The following is an 18,483-nucleotide window of genomic DNA, read 5'->3' on the forward strand; positions in this document are numbered from 1 at the left end:
ATGAATTTTAAAAAATCTAAAAGTTCAAAGACAAAATTTGTAATTTTGAAAGTTCGGGAACTAAATAGACACATTCACTTCAAAGAACTAAATTTATAACTTAACTAAAAAAGGTACAATTAAAAGTTTAAGATTCAACTATGCCATTTACTATTTTCATCGGATGTTCTTTGTTCTTAAAGCATGTCATTTATTTATTCAAATAAATTTACTGGTTAATAAAGCATATTTCAAGAAGAATACTTATTTGTATCATGGCTCACTCTAACCATACAACAAGTAAAATTTAAAAATATTTTGAAACAAAATGAAAAAAGAGCTTGTCCCAAGATAAAATGTGATTAGACAATTAGGTGGACGACACAAAAATAGATGTAACCTATTATACATTAAAAAAAATATATTTCTAAATAATGTTTTCCATAAATTTGATTAATATAATAATATTTTTTCAATTTATAATTGTTATCATCTTTGATTTCAATAACTTTTCAAGCATGATTCCACTATGGTGGTATATTGGTATTTTGCCCAACTAATTTGAAAAACAAGGACAAATAACAAGGTAGCCTTTACCTTTTAAACTTGCTAAAACATATATACAAATAAAAATTTTCACGTCTTCTAGTGAATTAATTAATTAAAAAGTAGGATAGTTTCATATGCTTTTATTTTATCCAAATTTCCATTTTAGAATATCATATTACAAATTAGAAGAAAATTTCAACTTTAACAATTTAGACCTTGAAGCCCTAACATAGTTGGTTACTTTGCTAGAGCAGTAAAATACTTACATTTTCTTTTTCAAAAAATAAACTTAATTAGAATTTCAAACCCTAACACATTTGACTAGTTGAAATATACATATTAAAGAAGTGTGCCTATAATTTAGCTTATTGGGATTTAAAGAGAAAAAAAAAAAATCCCAAGATTTAAGGGTGTGGACAATTAGGTTAAAATCCAATGAAATGACATTACTATACATTCAATCAAGTCTTATATGAGTTGCTTTTGATCCTTTCATCAAGGAGACATTCATTGCGTTATGTCCTATTGGTTTTAAAACTAGTTTTTGACTTTTTTTTTTCTTTCCAAAATTGAATTTAAATTAAATGGGCGTTCGAAAAAAAATCAAAATAATTAAAATAAAATAGAAAAATTTTCAGTGACAGTCATCGATAGACATCTATCCGTCACTATTAAAAAAAATTAAAAATTTGCTATGTTGTGTAAATAATTTTTCATATTTTTCTATTATTGAAAATCTCAATAAAATAAAAAGATTAATAGATTCTCATTATTAATTTTAAAGTGCAAAAGATAAAATCCCAAAAAATGGGAATATAATAAATGATGCTCTAAGACATGGGAAGTTATTAAAAAGAAACAAACAAACGTGTGAAATTAAGAAATGATATAATAATGGTTTGTGGTTTGAGGAAAAGGGGGATGGAGAGTTGTAAATGGGAATAACATCCTCAAATCCAAATTAAAAACTTCCTACACATATTGACCCCAAAGTTGCTATAAAACTTGGTGTGTGTGTGTTTGTATACATATAGAAGAGTTTCATTTAAATTTCTCAATACTAAGATCAGAATTGAATTAAAATGGGAGTTACCATTGGGATAATGGTAATGGGGATTTTTGGTTTGTGGTCTTTGGTTCATGGTGGACGTGGACGGTGGATCAATGACGGTCATGCTACTTTCTATGGCGGCCCAGATGCATCTGGTACTTTGGGTATGTAAACTAACTAATGAAACTCCCACTTTTTTTCATTGATTCAAGTTTGTGTTTTACAGATTCGTTAACTTTACGGGTATCAAAAACAAACATGTTTTTCAATATTTTCTTGTTTTTAAAAACGCACATTATTCTTTTTACTATGTTTTCATCTCTCTATCCTAAGTAGGACCATTTTAAAAAATAATAATAATATATAATTTTCTTTAATTTTCAAAAGTTAATTATCCCTACAAAAAGAAAATCTATAATTAAAAGCAGTGTTGTTAATTTCCAAAACAAAATAATCATCCAACATTTATTAAATGTTTTAAAAAATGCAAAAATTTCCCAAATCATGCCTTTTTTCCCCTTCTCTCTCTATTAAACATTTAATCTTCATCATAATATCAATCGATATTTTTACATTTTTATACCATCGACATCGACATAAAGGTTGATCGACATTTTTTATCATATCGTAAAAAAAATCAATGAACATAGAAAAATAAGCAATAAAATGTCACTAATGTGAATATGATAGGAATGACAAAAAATTTAACTTGTTTAAAATGGTGTCGAATACTTTTTTTTTTAATGGTATTTTTATAATTTTTCTAGAAATATCCATTATCGACAATTTTATAAAATTGAGGGCCAATATTTTCATTGTTGACATTGATATTTTAAAGGACTATTTTCAAATATCGCAAAATGAGTCAAGTTATTTATAAATATAGAAAAATTTCAACGATAGACTGCGATAAACTTCTATTGCTTGATGATAAAAAGAACGATAGATAGGAGTTTATTACAATCTATCGATCAAATTTATTTATATTTGTAAATAGTTTGATATATTTTTTTTTCATTTATGATAATTTCCCTATTTTAGACGTTGATGTTGATAATGATTTTAATTGAATATTTGATTTTTTTGCAGGTGGGGCGTGTGGTTATGGAAATGTATATAGCGCGGACTATGGGATTAAAACGACGGCGTTGAGTCCAGCATTGTTCGACAATGGGCTGAGTTGTGGGGCTTGTTTTGAGGTTAAGTGTGTGAATAACCAAAAATGCCTTCCCGGCTCCGTCGTGGTCACCGCCACCAACTTCTGTCCTCCCGGCGGTTGGTGCGCCCCTTCCCTCCACCATTTTGATCTCTCTCAACCTGCCTTCCAAACCATCGCTCAATCCATCGCCGGGGTCGTTCCCGTCGCTTATCGAAGGTACGTCCTTGTTAAGAATATGAATAAAAGATCACTTACAATCATTCAAAAATTTCAAATTTATCGAAGACAAAATTAATAGTTTAATCAGATTCATTTGATAATCCTTTGATTTTTTGTCTTTGGTTTTCTAATATTAAGATATTGAATTCTTTAACTTGTTTTCTACCTAGTAAAAGTTTTTTTTAATAAAAAAAATAAATCAAATTTTGAAAACTAAAAAAATAATTTTTAAAAATTTGTTTTTGTTCATGAATTTATCTAAGAATTTAACTATTTAGTTAGTAAATATGAAACCATGGAAAAGAAGTGGTAGAAAAGCAAAGATCATTTTCAAAAACCAAATAATTATTAAATTGAGTCTTAGTTACAATAAATTAAATGGTAACCAAACCAACTTCAATTTTTTTTTTTAAAAAAATTAAGTATATAAATCATGCTTCCATCATTGGATTCTTTCATTCGTTATGTTTTAAAGAATCAAGTTAATTTGGAAAACTAAAAAAAAAAAAAAATTTAAAAATTGTTTTATTATTTAAATTTGAGTAATAATTCAAACTCTTTAGATAGGAAGTATGAAACGAAATTGTAAGAAAAAAAATTCAAAAGCCAAATGATTTTAATAAAAATCAGCCTTAGTTTTTATCTTCTATTTTTTAAAATTGTGCTAATTTTCTCAAAATTTAGCTATAAATTCACGTGTTCACTTAAAAGTATAAAAACTATTGTAAAAAATGGTGAACAAACCAACACAATTATTAAAAAGAAAAAAAATTATGATCATAAAAACCAGCTCTTGGAAACTCAGTTTAATTACAAGTTTAGTCTTGAACTTGAGATTTGTGTCTATTTATTCAAAAAAAAAAAAAAGAAAGTAAGACTTTCAACCTCCTGTGTTAATATAAAACCTAAACTTTGGAAAATATCCAATAGGTTCTTCGAGTTTCACTTTTATGATCGGCTTATAAAACATAATTTAAATTTTATGTCTAACGAAATTGAACATTATTTGTAGGGTTAAATGTGCAAGAGAGGGAGGAATAAAGTTCAGAATAGAAGGGAATCCAAACTTCAATTTGGTGCTAATAAGCAATGTGGGAGGTGCTGGAGATGTTCATGCAGTTTACATCAAAGGGGGTAGGAATAGTTGGAAGGCAATGGTTAGAAATTGGGGTCAAAATTGGCAAAGCAATGATAATCTTGTAGGACAATCCCTTTCTTTTAAGGTCATTACTAGTGATGGTCACTCACTTGTGTCTTACAAGGTTGCTCCTTCTAGTTGGTCCTTTGGACAAACTTTTGTTGGCAGACAGTTCCCTTAAAACACTTTTTAAATCACACAAATACCACATGTTAATTCGAATGTATTAGATTTTTTAAATTTTTGATACGGTACGTATCTATGTTTAGGAGTAGAGACATGTTACGATCGTATTATATCCATTTGCTCAAGTCTTAAAAGAAAAAAGTTGATCAATAAAACTTCCTCACATCATTTTTAATAATTTTTTGTGTTTGAATGTTTGGACTTTAATGATAATGTGTCATAATGATTGGACTAAGTGATGATTTGGTATACTAATACAAGACTTTAATGGGATAAGGCAAGTGGAATTTATATTAATCATTTTATTGAAAATTTTGCATGACCTTATTTCATCAAATTAGCCTATTTCATTCTTGTGTCTATTAGTATATCACGTCAAATAATTACTTGTTAGTTCAATTAGTTTGTAACGAAACATATCGAAACCAAAGTGGAAAGTTTGAAATGGAGGTTTTTTTAGTTGTCTATGAACTAAATATCTTGAAAATGACTTGAGAAAGTTTGTAATCTAATAGTGATATAATTTAACAAGACTCAAAATATCTATATCTAAAATAATATGCTAGCATGATTAGCCATCCATTATATCCCACGTGGTAAAAGATTTCCCATTTTGTAGGAAAAATCAAGTTTCTATCATGGGCTAAAAATTGGCCTACAATATCTTTCTTCAACCAACTGATACAAAGATTTTGATTTATGGATATGGCAACGGACCCCAAGATAAAGGATAAGGCTCTTTTGTTCCTATTGGTTCATCCAAAAATTCATAAAACTCGTCGTAGCCATTTGATCCTCAAGTTTATTGCTTTCTAACCCTTGATTTCCGACAAACAAATGAACATCATAATCTTAAATGCCATTACAATGCCATGCCCAAAATACACTTCTTGAACTCAAACCAAAACCAGGTTTTCTTCTACCACCATTCTTGCTGAAAAAATGGCAACTGTCATGACCCAGGCTTCGGCCTCTGTCTTCCGGCCATGCACTTTGAGATCGAGGTTTCTTTCGCGGCCTTCGGGAAAGTTTAACAGAGGTTTGTCTGTTAAGCCAACAACTTCTTCAGTTCCTAATTCTTTCAAAGTTGAGGCCAAGAAAGGAGAGTGGTTGCCAGGTTTGCCATCGCCAGCTTACCTTGATGGAAGGTATAAATTATTTCAAACATATATAAGAGATCTGGAAATGGAGATGTGAATTAAACAATCAACTTAAACATTTCTGTTCGCAGTCTGCCAGGTGACAATGGTTTTGATCCTCTGGGACTTGCAGAGGATCCTGAAAACTTGAGGTGGTATGTGCAAGCCGAGCTCGTGAATGGCCGATGGGCGATGCTCGGAGTTGCAGGTATGCTATTGCCTGAAGTCTTCACAAGTTTCGGAATCATCAACGTACCGAAATGGTACGATGCAGGGAAAGCTGAGTATTTCGCATCATCATCGACTCTCTTTGTGATTGAGTTCATTCTGTTCCATTATGTGGAAATCAGAAGATGGCAAGATATAAAGAACCCGGGAAGTGTAAACCAAGATCCAATTTTCAAGCAATACAGCTTGCCACCAAATGATGTTGGATACCCAGGGGGAATTTTCAACCCACTCAACTTTGAACCAACTCTTGAGGCCAAGGAAAAGGAGATTGCTAATGGTAAATGTCTTTGGAACAAACTAGCTAATCAAATTCCTCACTTATTACATGTATAATAATGTAGCTAATCAACTTTTGATGATCTCTGTAGGTAGACTGGCAATGTTGGCATTCTTGGGATTCATTGTTCAACACAATGTGACTGGAAAAGGTCCATTTGACAACTTCTTGCAGCACATTTCAGACCCATGGCACAACACTATAGTTCAAACACTAAGGGGATAGGACAATAAAATATGTGCAATATTGTGTGATCTGTGTGATTGTAGACATGGGAACTATCATTGTACAGGATGGTAGCAGTTATATAAATGTAGTATAAAAGTATGCAACTTGGTTTAACTGAGAAAGAAAGATTGTAATCATGCCGACTTCTTTAATTTTCTCGAAATATGATATAAGAAGTATGAAATTTGCGTCCATGTTTTACAAAGCTCAATGTACAGCTAAGGAAACCAGAAAACCCCAAATATTTTACAGCTCTTCCATGAGGAGGGAAAGGGAAAAAAAAGAAAATCTAACCTAAAACACCAACCTCTGATCTCGTATATATTGTATTTACAAGTCGAGGATATTGGTTAAACGGCAAAATGAGGAGCGAAGATCATTCTGATCTCATTATATATCGAATACTTTTGACTGGCAATTGGGAGAAGGATGCTATCCCAACAAAAATGCTGACCACATCATTCATCAATCAAGAGGAACATTTCTTCAATCTGTTACCCGTCCAATTACTGGTGAAATTCGATAGGAATCAATTTGGCTGCTGCAAGAGATGACAAAATCATTAATGAATTGAAACAACAAGGGAAGAGCTCATATCAAAATAATAGAGGGTAAGGAATTGATAACTGTGTATTGGGTTTATGCTAGGTAAATTATAATACAAAACTTTGGAGCTGCAAAGTTTGAAATCAAACAAGATAGAGGATATGCAACATTCATTGTTTTGGTGCATTTGAATACCAATAGCTTGTATTCATTAAACAAAGATAGTAAATTAATGCTTTAACACAATTTTAAAGTTTTAGAACTACAAATATGGACAAAAAGTGCAAATGGACTACACTAAGTTTTAGAAGGACCAGTTAAAAGAGAACCTACATGGTGATATGCATTGCTTTGGTACATTGGAATGCTACAAGGCCCTGGTATAGCAACCCATGGATGCTGGTCATCGTCATATAGAGATCTAGAGAGCTCCAACTTTCCATTTAGTTGAGTGTCCACACAAGTTGCATGCAAGTTCATCTCCATCTCTATTTTCAGTCTCTTTTCATCTTGGAAGCTGGAACCATCACATGTAGGGTATGGATATTGATCACCAAGTTGCAATGTTGAGCAAGAAGTTCCACTTAATTCATTTAATGCCCCATCACCTTGAGGCATGCTATCAACATGACCGGAGATTCCAGCTTCAATTTTCCCAGGGTTGAAGAAACTAGGATAGCTTGGAAATGAGCATTCAACATCACTGCAGACATTCCCCAGTATAAATTCTAGGGCATATAATCACCCACATAAACTGAGATATAATACAGCATTTTCTGACTTTTGTCAGCCGAAAACTATTTTATTTAATCACACTACACACATTAGACATTACATATATTGATTATAAAAACCAGATATTCGCATTAATCTCATCCATTTAAGGCTCACCCTGGTTGCAGAAAGCTAGGCTCATTTGGTAAAGTAATCTGTTGAGTGCCATAGTTGGGAAGCCATAACAGGGGTTGAGTACTTTGCATTTCGTCCATTAACAAAGGTAAGGACATCCCACCACCCGAATACTGTGGTAAATGAAAATATGTTGACTGTGTCAAGACACACAACATAAGCATGCTTGTAAAAATGAACAGGAAAGGTATTGCTCTTACCTGGCCCGTGAAGTCCTGTGAGAGTAGTTGTTGTCTTCTTAAATTTTCCTGTCAAATTTCAGAACCTGTTTTAAGTACCAGCAGCAACTTCTATAAACAAATAACATAGAATCTTGAAAATAATATATAACATGGAAGAGCCCATCCTCTGTCCTCAATAAAATAAGTTACCAATGCCAGAATGATGCAGCCCATGTGTTTTGATATAAGTATCAAGCCAAAAGATAAATAAAACATATCCTTAGACCAGAGGGATGAAATCATGGACAAAAACAATCGTTTTGATATATGCAACTATAACACATGTAACATACCTTGTGTAGACGTGTCTGGTTTAAGGACTCCCTTATTAGATCTTCCATCTGCTGGAGCTGCTCCATATTGTTGATACTATCAGGATTCCTCCAATAGCTGAAGGGATAAGACGAACACTAGAAAATCAACATACAACCAGAATGATGTCCATGCCTGACACTAATGACTAAACATGCATATGCTCGTGCCAATAGCAACAGCCCCTAAGCAATTGGACTTCTCTTTGGCTCACAAACTTGTGGTTTCAGATTCTATCACTTCCGTCCAATTCTACTATCATCCGCCATATTCCTATTTACACCCCCACCTCTACTCCTCTAGCTGTACCTCTGCTTGTAATAAACATTGACCAAGAATTTTATGGATAAAGAAAAGCATTTACATGTAACATTTTATCATAGGCTATAATAAAATAACACGTTGATTTCACCTTTGGGACTAGCAGACACTTGGTACAAAAGGATTAAATACCTAAAGGTGTTGTCCCGTTACATCTTATTTTGTATGATTGGAGCCCTTTTCTTTAGTTTGGCTTCATTTGGTAGTTGGGTTTGTTCCTATGTCCCTTGTATTCTTTCATTTTTTTTCCTCAATGAAAGCTGAGTTGAAATGAAAAAAGGCCCAAAAAAAAGAAAGGGCTATATACTTTAAAAATAAAAGCTCCAAAGGTGCACCTCAGTCTCTTATGTGCTTCGCCAATCTGATCTCGCAATATGGTAACTTCATTGGTCAATTCCTGCTGATAAATTATACGAAATTAATAAAATGCACAAAACCAGTCTCGTTTTATGAGAACCAAAGAAAAAGAAAAAAAGCTCGGTACCTCAAAATCTTGAGAGCTGCAAGATATTGCAGGACAGGAGAAAAATGAAAAAGAAAGTCAGATCTATTGTAATCGTCTTGAAATTCAGACAGAACAGTTGAATATATATTTGACGGATATAAACAAATACCTTGAACCCACAAAATCTTTTATGTTAACATCGTGGTCTAACTTCTTAAATGTTTTCTTCAACACCTATATGCTCGAATGGAACATACAACAAATAAGTACACTTTGTATACAAGAGATGAGAATTCAAAAGTATGTTGTACAACAAAAGCAGGCAGAAAAAAGAAAAGGATAAAAGCTCCAAAGAAGGATTAAAAATAGAAAATCAGACATGCAGAGACTTACTTCAAGGCTTTCCATTTTCCTGTTCCAAACAGAATTGAATAAATTAGCCATATATGCTAGCTTATTGCAAAAGAAGTTTGCAAAGGAATTGAGTCGTAATCACTCGGGACAGGTTCTCATACCTTTTTGCCCTCTCCTGTGGAGTCAATTCAGCAAATTTTGTAATGACCTCCTCGATGTTGCTGAAAAATTAAATATTCACGTTGAGCATAAGACAGAAAATTAACCAGTTATCCTTTCAAGCTCTAATTTGTTGTGTGGTTTCTAATTCTCTTCAACATAAACCACATGAAAACTCAGATATAGAGTCTTTTGTGGTGGTAGCTAATAATTATGCATCATAAAACTTCTTTCGTGTCCCAGATACAAAGATAAATACCATAAATTACATAGTACGAACAATACAAACTAAAGTCGTGTTTGATAACCATTTTGTTTTTTGTTTTTGTTTTTGAAAATTAATCTCATAGACACTAGTTCCACCTCCAAAATTCTTCCTTTGTTATATACTTTTCACCTATGGTTTAAAAATCCAAGCCAAATTTTGAGAACTAAAAAATGTAACTTTAAAAATGTTGTTTTTGTTTTTGGAATTTGACTAAGAATTCAACCATTTTACTTAAGAAAATACAAATCCTTCTAAAAAATATGGATGAAATAGACTTAAATTTCAAAAACAAGAACCAAAACCAAATGGTTACCAATCGATGTCCCTGAAACAACATTTCCTAGGATGATACTGATGAACCGATGGTTCATATTTTCCAAATTCCCGTCTAATCAAGATGGGGAATTAACAAGATTAACGGGCATCGAACATATACCAATGCTTCAACACAACATCGGGAGCTAAAACTAGAATCGATCACCAACAATGTTGGGTTTACAATTCGTTCACTTCAAACAGCCTAAAATGGTGAATACAAACAACAGGCTACAGCTTGTGGAATATAGTACCTGCGTTCACCTTCATATAGCGCCGGCTTTCCACTTGGCGAAAACATGAGGAGAACGATATCAATATCGCAAAGTATAGCTAGCTCCCTTGCTTTCTTCATAATCCCATTTCTTCTCTTAGAGTAAGTCACTTGCCTGCTACCAGTGCTCTCCAATTTCTTTATTTTCAGCTTAACCCTTCCCATTATAAAGAAAAAAAATAAAAATAAAAAAATTTTAAATTTTTTTAAAAAAACGCAATGAAATCAACAAAGCCCTATCTCTATCCCCGTATTCTTCCAAGGGATTAAGAGGTCATTAAAGTTCGGTAGCTAGCCATTAATGGGGTTCCCCTGTTTCCAAAAAAGAGGCAATACAAAGAATGAGAATGGACAAAGAAGTCTCAAAAAGGGAAATGTAGGGAGAACCCAAGTGAGGAAATGGGAAAAAGGGAAGATTGAGAGAATCCAAGAGAGGGAAATGGGAGAGAAAGTAAAAGGGATGAAGATCAAAGAAAAAGGGAAGAACCCAAGTGAGGAAAGGGGAAGGGGGAGGTACGATATGAATCGCACCGAGAAAGGGGAAGTGAACGAAGAAGAAAAAGAAGAAGAGGAAGAGAGGGAGGAAGTTAAAAGGGAAGGGACCGGCGGAAAGGGAGAATGGCGGGCAGCAAAACAGGAAAGGGAAAGGCAAAGGCATTCATTCAATGCTCTGCTTACAAGATCGCACGAAAGGTCAGCCTATGATTTCGGGCTGTGAAAATTAGAGCAACCAATCAGCAAAATTTGTTTATTTTTCAACCCCCTCTACCTCCCTTCCTTTTCTCTTTTTCAATCCTTATTGATAATCATAATCCTTCTTCTTCATTTTCTCTTTTTCAATCCTTATTGATAATCATAAACCTTCTTCTTCTTCCTTTTTCCTTCCTTTCCTTTATTGCACAAATTCAAACTCAACAAAAAAAAATCTATACACTTAACTACTTTATTACATCCAATACAAATAATGCATCCATTACTAAAACCATATTATTTAAAAATAAATTTTAATTTACTCGTAGGATATTAAACATCATATAGATTGAACCTATTCTTGATCCTTTATCAAACCCACAAATGTTGTGGGGTTACACATACTCACCAACCAAATTTAAATTAAATCATGCTTAAATTATTTAAATGGTAAAGCACAATAGTATCAATTAAAAATAAAAAGAACATGATCATATATTGAAAAAAAAAACCATAGTAAAAAGAATATATATATATATATATATATCATCTTATACCGTCTTGAAAATAGATTTGGCTTATTCAATAAAAAAAAAAAAGGAAGAAGAAATAATTAGAGTGTGTTCTATGACGTACTTTTTTTTTTTTAACGGCATTCATCACTTTGAGGGATTGGTTGTAAGCAAGAAAGCGTTGAGTTGAGTTGGGCGCGTAAGGTGTTGGGTGGTGGGTTTACGATGGATACAACTTTGATTGCTTTTCACTAGTTTATATAATGAATACTTGTAGCTAGAATAATATCCGCAATTAAAATTATAACCTCTCAAACTTACGAATCATTGTACAAATTTAATATAGGCTCCAATGTATAATGTGCTTTGAGTTACTTTGCAGATTAGAGAGGTTGTGATAATGAGGAAATGGGAGAACATAGTATTTGGTTGAACTAATGAGAAGAATAAAAAAAAAAAAAAATTCCTAGCTAATTTTTTAAGCCCCATTTAATAATGATTTGGTTTTTTTTTTTTTTTTAAATGAAGAATATTTCATCAACATTTCTTACAATAATTTACATATTTCTTAAGTACAATAGTTGAATTCTTAGCCAAATTCAAAAAACAAAAACAACTTTTTAAAAGCTACTTTTTTTATCTCTCAAAATTTGATTTGGTTTTTCAAATCATTAGTTTAGTAAATAATAAAAGAAGATAATTGGAGGTAGAAGTATTGACCATAGTCTTGATTTTCAAAAATAGAAACAAAAAACAAAATGATTAATCAAACAAGGCCGTAGAATATCAAAATTTTCAAAATATTATTAACTATTTTAGTAAAAACGATTAAATTGTTGAAAAAGTAAATAGCAACAATTTCATATTCCAACACTTTCGATTTCATGTTCTTATTATGGATGATCATTATTTATTTATTTCTTATTAGCATATGTTGTAAATTTATAGTTCATAAATTAAAGGAAGGGTATAATAGTTTTTTCCTTATATATATATATATATTGTAGAAAATAGATACCGACTGAATCATTTTGTTTTGATGGGATTAACCTGTTGGTTTTGTTTATACGTTAGAGTTCAATTTTGTTGATTCTGTAATCAAATTTTATTGATTTCAGACAATTTTTGTTATGCAAGTTGGATTCTTTTTCAACGAAAAACAAAAATTAAAAAGAAGGAAAAATGTTCCACATCAATCAAAGTCGATATTGGCCAAAAATAAAAGGAAAAAAACATTCATCGATACTCAAATTTGAGGGGGATAACTTGGGAGAAAAACAAGAAAATCATTTTTTTTTTAATTGTTCCATCTAAAATGAGATGGAGAAGCAACTATTCATTTCTGTTTTATCAGAAGTTTTTTTTTTTGGTACAACAAAAGTAAGCCAGAGAGAAAATTTAAGGACAATGCGAATCAAAAAGGACTAACAAGCTAAATTGTTGAATATTCAAATCTTCGCGTATGGATAGCTAACTCATGAGCAACATAATGATTCTTGCAATTGGCCAAAGGAAAGTCATGGATAGAGCCACTGTGATGGATATCGAATAGAAACCACAAAAATCTGAAACTCATTCGCAAATATGGTTTTCTCAACCAAAAGATTCCATAGAATTAGGAAATCAATTTTAGCCCAAAGTGGGAAATACCAACCTCAAGAGCTCTAAACAAACCATTAAATATGACAATAGCCTCTACGAGCACAACAGATCCTGCAATAGAAGTGTGACTTTCCATACCAAGCATAACATCACCATTTGAGTCGGGAACAATGACTCCAATACCCACATCACCATTCAAGAAGGCCGCACCATAGTTCACCTTAAACGATCCGTGAGGAGGTGCCGACTAACAAGAGGCCTCATCATTGATCGAGAGGACTAGACAATTGAGGCAGGGCTTGCCCAACTTGACGATCAAAGGAATCCACTGTGTTCATCGGCCACAGAATAAGATGGGAGTTGGGAGAGATGCAATCGTCAAAAACTAGAAGGTTGCGCCTGTACAACGGAAAGTTAACTACAATATTGTTCTTGCATCTTCCATGATTCCATCTTATGAAAAAATACACCCTCCCTAGCTAGGATAGCTAGGATATCCATCTTCACACATTGAACCAATACTCAAACCTTCCAATTTCACACAGAGGTTACTTGGCGACGTTAAAAGACCAAGTTATCACCACTCAATTGCACCGCGAAGGCTCTAATAGATAAACTAACTACTAGTCCCAAAAATTGGTTTGATAACGACGTACACATGTCCTAGCATCTGTAAGACAGTCTAGGATATACCACAAATTGAAGCAATCTCGTTCTACGATCTAGAAATTCAAGAAGCTACAAATATAATATACCTTGAGGGTTGGCTAACAGTGCATTGTGACTCGGATTAGACTGGCCATGCTAATTCAATGTTAACAGGCAAGAACAAGAATATTCCAAGCGAGAAAGGGGTTGCAAAGCAATAAATAAAGCTAAAACTTGAAATGATTCCAAGATTAATATAAATGAGGGGCATGTAAAATTTAATATTTGGGGTGAAATAATCATATACCAAGATGTTATAATGCAATGTCAAAGACTTTGTCAAGCTTATTATCTTGTGATAAACCTGCAGCTGTTTCCAATTCTTGCTCTGTCAGCATCCTTGTTGTGGGGCTGTAGTTTCCAGTCAAAGAATATTCACATTCTTTTAATTTCTTTAAACTCGTAGCAAACTCAGTTTCAACTGCTTCTATTGTTTTGTCAATAAATACCTGTCTTGGCATGTAGTCCTTCAAGCTGCATAAAAAATCCAAATGGCTCCTTGCCTGAAACATATAAATGTTTGTCAGTAAGCTCGAATTTTGCATTTTATTGCAAATATAATTTGGTGTTTTGCATTTAGTACAAATAAAATTCAGACAACCCAACATTAAGCAGCATCTGACAACATTAACCGTGTCAATTATCATATTGTAACTGAATGCCATGTCAACATGTGTTTTAGTCTTCCACTTTCTCCAATTTATTGTAACAAGGATGTTGGTCCAAAAGGACCCAAACAACTCAAACAAAAAATATTAGGGTTAGGTTACAAACTTCTTCTGAGATCTCTAAGAAATTGTAGAAAGACTTCGAATTTCTAGATCATGGAGCTAGGTTGCATAAATAACCTTTTTTTTGTGTGTCCAAACCAGTTTCCACATACCTCGACTAATTTCACATGATGATAACCTAACCCTTAGGTGGTCACCATGATTTGAATTCATTCTCTATAAACCCTTTACTATTTATCTTGGTCGTTACTAGTTATTACTCAATAGACCAATTCATTGTGGCTACCAAATAACTCCATTATATTCTTTATTCTCTTTACAACTTATATAAAATAATTGGTTCTAGTCTCAAGAATATTACCGTTGTTTTTCATAAGTTAAGATAGCAGGTTGCACTATATATTACATTTAATTCAGGTTCAGGGTGTGAAAATAGGTCCATTGAATGCTATCATTTTCACTATTTCGAGTTTGAACATGGTTTTTTAGATATCTACATTGACAGCCTTGGCGTGAAGCCACAAGATCTACCTCCACTACAATGGCTGTCAAACGACATTGCTCTAGGTGAGCTTACTGACCATTCACACAGAACATACAGCTACTTAGCCGATGTGTGACTGGCTAATTAGCCACCGTGCTATCATTTTCACAATTCTTTCACACAATCTTGAAATATATAGCCACAATAATTTGAACCAACCCAATCAAACTATTATATGGTTCAGGTTGGGCTGGGCATCACGCATGCCATCACCTAACTTAGGTCTAATTTTGGTGGGGGAAAATCTGCTGACTCAACATTTAGATTGGTTCCCAAATGTTTTTCACTAAACCCAACACATGGATATTCCTAATTGCAGCCGTAAGATGAGCTTAGGAGACAGTAGCCAGAGATATGGCAATTGTCAAGGAACTTCTCAATTATACAAAGGCGAACTAACAGAGAGACAATATGATTAGTTATTAGTAAGAATAATTAAAAAAAAAAGAATAATTTATTTGTCTTGAAGCTGTTAAATATACTTGCATTTTGAATTGCAGTACTAAGGCTTGCGCTTGCTCATGGAAAAATAAGCAGATGAAACATGAAATCAGTTTGGAAAGAAAGAAAAAAATGCAACAGTACACCATACCTCACGGTAATCAGGAGTCCGTTTTGGATGTTTCAGATATGTCATATTCCTAACCTCATAGTCCCACAGAAAAGATGTATGGTGGATCCACCGGCTTTTAGTAATGGACTGAGCATTGCCACCAAACTTGCGGTTACCAAAGACATAATCTTAGTCCAAAGAAAACAAAAAGTCAATGTCCAAGCGTTTAATCTTATACATAACTGAATGCACACAAAGTTAAATGAGTAAGTTGAAATGGCGTCTATTCTAAACAGCACAATCTACCTACCATTTTCCCGAAGATAAAAGTCAGTTCCTTGAAATACTTTATTATATAGTTGACTACTCCAGGACATGATAGGTTGCGGAAATGGTTTTAGTCCGGAAACAGCATCTTTATTACATATGAAGGTGACAAATACTGTGTTGTGATCAACAATAACAGTTCCACCCCCTGTGAACCTTCTGATGACTGGAATTTGATCTCCTAACACAGATTTGATGTCAAGGAGCTCATCAGGTTTCCTGTGCAGAATTCAAAAATCTTCAGAAGGAATAAACTATAAGAAAAAACAAAAGAAAAGATCAGATGACCCAGAATTAGGCACTACTCAAGGCTAAACACAACCATCCAAATTGCTAGTCATTATTACTATCATCAAGTTGTTACTAATCCATATCAAAAGAAGACTTCATGTAAATTAAAGTTCAATAAGTTTCTCTCTAACTGATCAATGCAGCCAGAAGGAATTGAAAAAGCAACTCTTCTACATCCAGGAACAGTTCATAAAGAGTGCTTTTTGTTTATAGAAACAAACCTTTTAATGATTTGGTGAAAAGTTACAACAAAATGACACCCAACTTTTGTGAGCCATAAAGAGGTGAATTGACAAAAAGAATTAGACAGGGAACACCAAAATGAGCAATGAAACTCAGTCAAATTGTAAACCTCATTCCAACTTGTAGACTTGTAGTGACAGATTCAATCATTTCATAACAGTTTCCCTTTATTGCACGATTCAATGGTTCATAGGAAATATTTGTACAGGTATTTGAATATAACATTTATGTATCATCAAACTGTGACATATAAGGTTGATGGTCACTATATCATTATGAGCACCATAAACCCCAAATAATCAAGAGAAAAAGAAAAATTAAGTCTTCCAATAGATAGCAACATAAGACAAATGCAGAATTCGAAGTACAACTACATCTACATGTTATGGTATGTACCCAGAAATGCCCACCACAACAGTTGGATTATCTGTTCCATCATTTATGATACACCAATTATCTGATGAGTTTCGAAGTAAGCGCTCTTCCAATTGTAATTGCTGCAGAATAGGAAAACCTTTCAATCTCACAAGATTGATCAAAGGATACCCAATGTTTCTAGTTTGATACATCGTCATTGGGAAGCCCTAATTTTGATAATGAGATTTCTTTTCTTCTCCTACTTCCAAAAAAGAAGTCGACTTCAATTAAGCTGCCATAACTCCCTGCACCACAAAGAAGCATGTCCATTCCAAATTAAGCCACTATATCATTGTATCACCTTAGCCTCAGATTTAAAAACAAAATAAATAAATAAATGCAATTCTAACATCGGGGCAACAGTTAGAATGGAGATAAATATTAGCCGTCTCCGAGATGCTGCTGGGCACAGATGGAATAACATAATGCAGTAGACAAAAGCAATTGATAATGTAATATACCGAGGTACATAAAGAACTTTGTAACACAAGAAAGTCAAAGTAACCAAAACCTGCACATTGGTTCTGAATCAATGACAATGGAGAAATACAGTGTTCATCAACAGATCCAAAAAAGAAAAAATGAGTATATACTATAATGAGACTTGCTTGCATAACTCAATAAAAGAAAAAAAACAGCCAATAAGAACTACAAGGCGAAGGAAGGATTGAGGAATTAAAAAAAAAAATCTTACTAGAAAAATACTCCCAGCAAAACACTCCCAGCAATCAGGAAAAACAGATCCATTCCAGAAATTCTCAAAAACCAGACCCAATCTCTTGGCCGAGAGAGATATAAATTTCTGGGATTATTCAACAAAAAATCAATTTTCGATGATCGTGCACGAAGAATAATCTGGGCAAGTGAGTGGCTTTGCAGAAAACTACTACTTAAAGAACCAATCTAATGCAGAGGGCGGAGACTGAGAATGATCTTCCGCTGCAGAAATAGGACCGAAGAGCAAAAAATCAATGCAACGATAGAACCGATTCTACAAAAATGATGATCAAAATCGCCAGATTTTCGTGCCCTAATTGCGTTGGCCGGAGATGAAACACGACAGATCTGTCTTGAATGAACTAAACTTAAATTTCACTAAATATTGATCTAATGTTGCAGTCTAATGCAATATTTGGGGTTGGGGGATTCAACCTCACGCATGCCAATACCCCTTTTATTTTGCCATTTGACTTATTTTGTTAATTAATATAATATATGTGCAAAGTCCATACTTCACAATTTGTAGATGTTATTATAATTTATATCTTATCTTAGTATCATTGATCCCTATCCCACAATTCTAGGCATATTGAAAGAAGTGAATTGCATATTGTGAGTGGATGTTCAAAACTCATTCTTGATTCAGATCGATCAAGTTGTATATGCTTATTGTGTGAAATATTTGAAACGAGAGAATATTTTGATTATTTAAATTAAATAGTTTGCAACTAATACAAAACAAACTAACAGAATAAGATACTTTATCTTATCCATATATTATATATATTTTAGTTCATTACTTGAACATAATACTCTTATTTTGAAATTAACTCATACCTTTAGATTTGTTGTAATGGATAATATA

The 18,483-nt window shown here is 33.1% G+C and overlaps 4 protein-coding genes across 18 annotated transcripts; 2 read left to right on the forward strand and 2 right to left on the reverse strand.

Annotated features, from left to right (window-relative positions):
* Positions 1 to 1,033: 1,033 nt before the first annotated feature.
* On the forward strand, positions 1,034 to 4,459 carry LOC120083575 (expansin-A10-like). Its single transcript, XM_039039395.2, has 3 exons — positions 1,034 to 1,743; positions 2,669 to 2,954; positions 3,970 to 4,459. The coding sequence occupies exons 1-3, from the start codon at positions 1,611 to 1,613 to the stop codon at positions 4,274 to 4,276; spliced, it is 726 nt and encodes a 241-aa protein (XP_038895323.1). The 5' UTR covers positions 1,034 to 1,610; the 3' UTR covers positions 4,277 to 4,459.
* Positions 4,460 to 4,961: 502 nt separating this feature from the next.
* On the forward strand, positions 4,962 to 6,350 carry LOC120083231 (chlorophyll a-b binding protein P4, chloroplastic-like). The gene is made up of 3 exons (XM_039038897.2): positions 4,962 to 5,429; positions 5,513 to 5,928; positions 6,020 to 6,350. The coding sequence occupies exons 1-3, from the start codon at positions 5,224 to 5,226 to the stop codon at positions 6,151 to 6,153; spliced, it is 756 nt and encodes a 251-aa protein (XP_038894825.2). The 5' UTR covers positions 4,962 to 5,223; the 3' UTR covers positions 6,154 to 6,350.
* LOC120083230 (agamous-like MADS-box protein AGL65) lies at positions 6,301 to 11,093 on the reverse strand. Of its 8 annotated transcripts, none has more exons than XM_039038895.2 (11): positions 10,261 to 11,093; positions 9,426 to 9,485; positions 9,304 to 9,322; positions 9,080 to 9,144; positions 8,950 to 8,965; positions 8,801 to 8,865; positions 8,126 to 8,222; positions 7,812 to 7,859; positions 7,594 to 7,724; positions 7,036 to 7,405; positions 6,301 to 6,694 (listed from the first exon to the last, which is right to left on the reverse strand). In XM_039038895.2, exons 1-11 carry the CDS (start codon positions 10,443 to 10,445, stop codon positions 6,686 to 6,688), a joined length of 1,065 nt encoding a protein of 354 aa, XP_038894823.1. In that variant the 5' UTR covers positions 10,446 to 11,093; the 3' UTR covers positions 6,301 to 6,685. The 8 variants fall into 8 exon arrangements, with proteins under 8 accessions (XP_038894823.1, XP_038894820.1, XP_038894821.1 ...); XM_039038892.2 differs by having other exon boundaries at positions 6,301 to 6,697; XM_039038893.2 differs by having other exon boundaries at positions 6,301 to 6,697; positions 8,801 to 8,862; positions 10,261 to 10,491.
* Positions 11,094 to 12,898: 1,805 nt separating this feature from the next.
* Positions 12,899 to 18,057, reverse strand: LOC120083525 (Biotin/lipoate A/B protein ligase family). 8 transcript variants are annotated; one of them, XR_016531624.1, is made up of 8 exons: positions 17,593 to 18,054; positions 16,878 to 17,143; positions 15,931 to 16,166; positions 15,660 to 15,808; positions 14,242 to 14,295; positions 14,040 to 14,143; positions 13,137 to 13,483; positions 12,899 to 13,047 (listed from the first exon to the last, which is right to left on the reverse strand). XR_016531624.1 is itself a non-coding variant. In XM_039039307.2 (7 exons), the coding sequence occupies exons 2-6, from the start codon at positions 17,054 to 17,056 to the stop codon at positions 14,081 to 14,083; spliced, it is 681 nt and encodes a 226-aa protein (XP_038895235.1). In that variant the 5' UTR covers positions 17,057 to 17,143; positions 17,593 to 18,054; the 3' UTR covers positions 12,899 to 13,483; positions 14,040 to 14,080. The 8 variants fall into 8 exon arrangements, 6 of the variants coding, with proteins under 6 accessions (XP_038895235.1, XP_038895233.2, XP_090173052.1 ...); XR_016531623.1 differs by having other exon boundaries at positions 14,040 to 14,295; XM_039039307.2 differs by having other exon boundaries at positions 12,899 to 13,483.
* Positions 18,058 to 18,483: the final 426 nt, after the last annotated feature.

The sequence above is a fragment of the Benincasa hispida genome, chromosome 8 (genome assembly GCF_027475165.1).
Source record: "Benincasa hispida cultivar pf3 chromosome 8, pf3_genome.v1.1, whole genome shotgun sequence".
In the NCBI taxonomy this organism is placed as follows: Eukaryota; Viridiplantae; Streptophyta; class Magnoliopsida; order Cucurbitales; family Cucurbitaceae; genus Benincasa; species Benincasa hispida.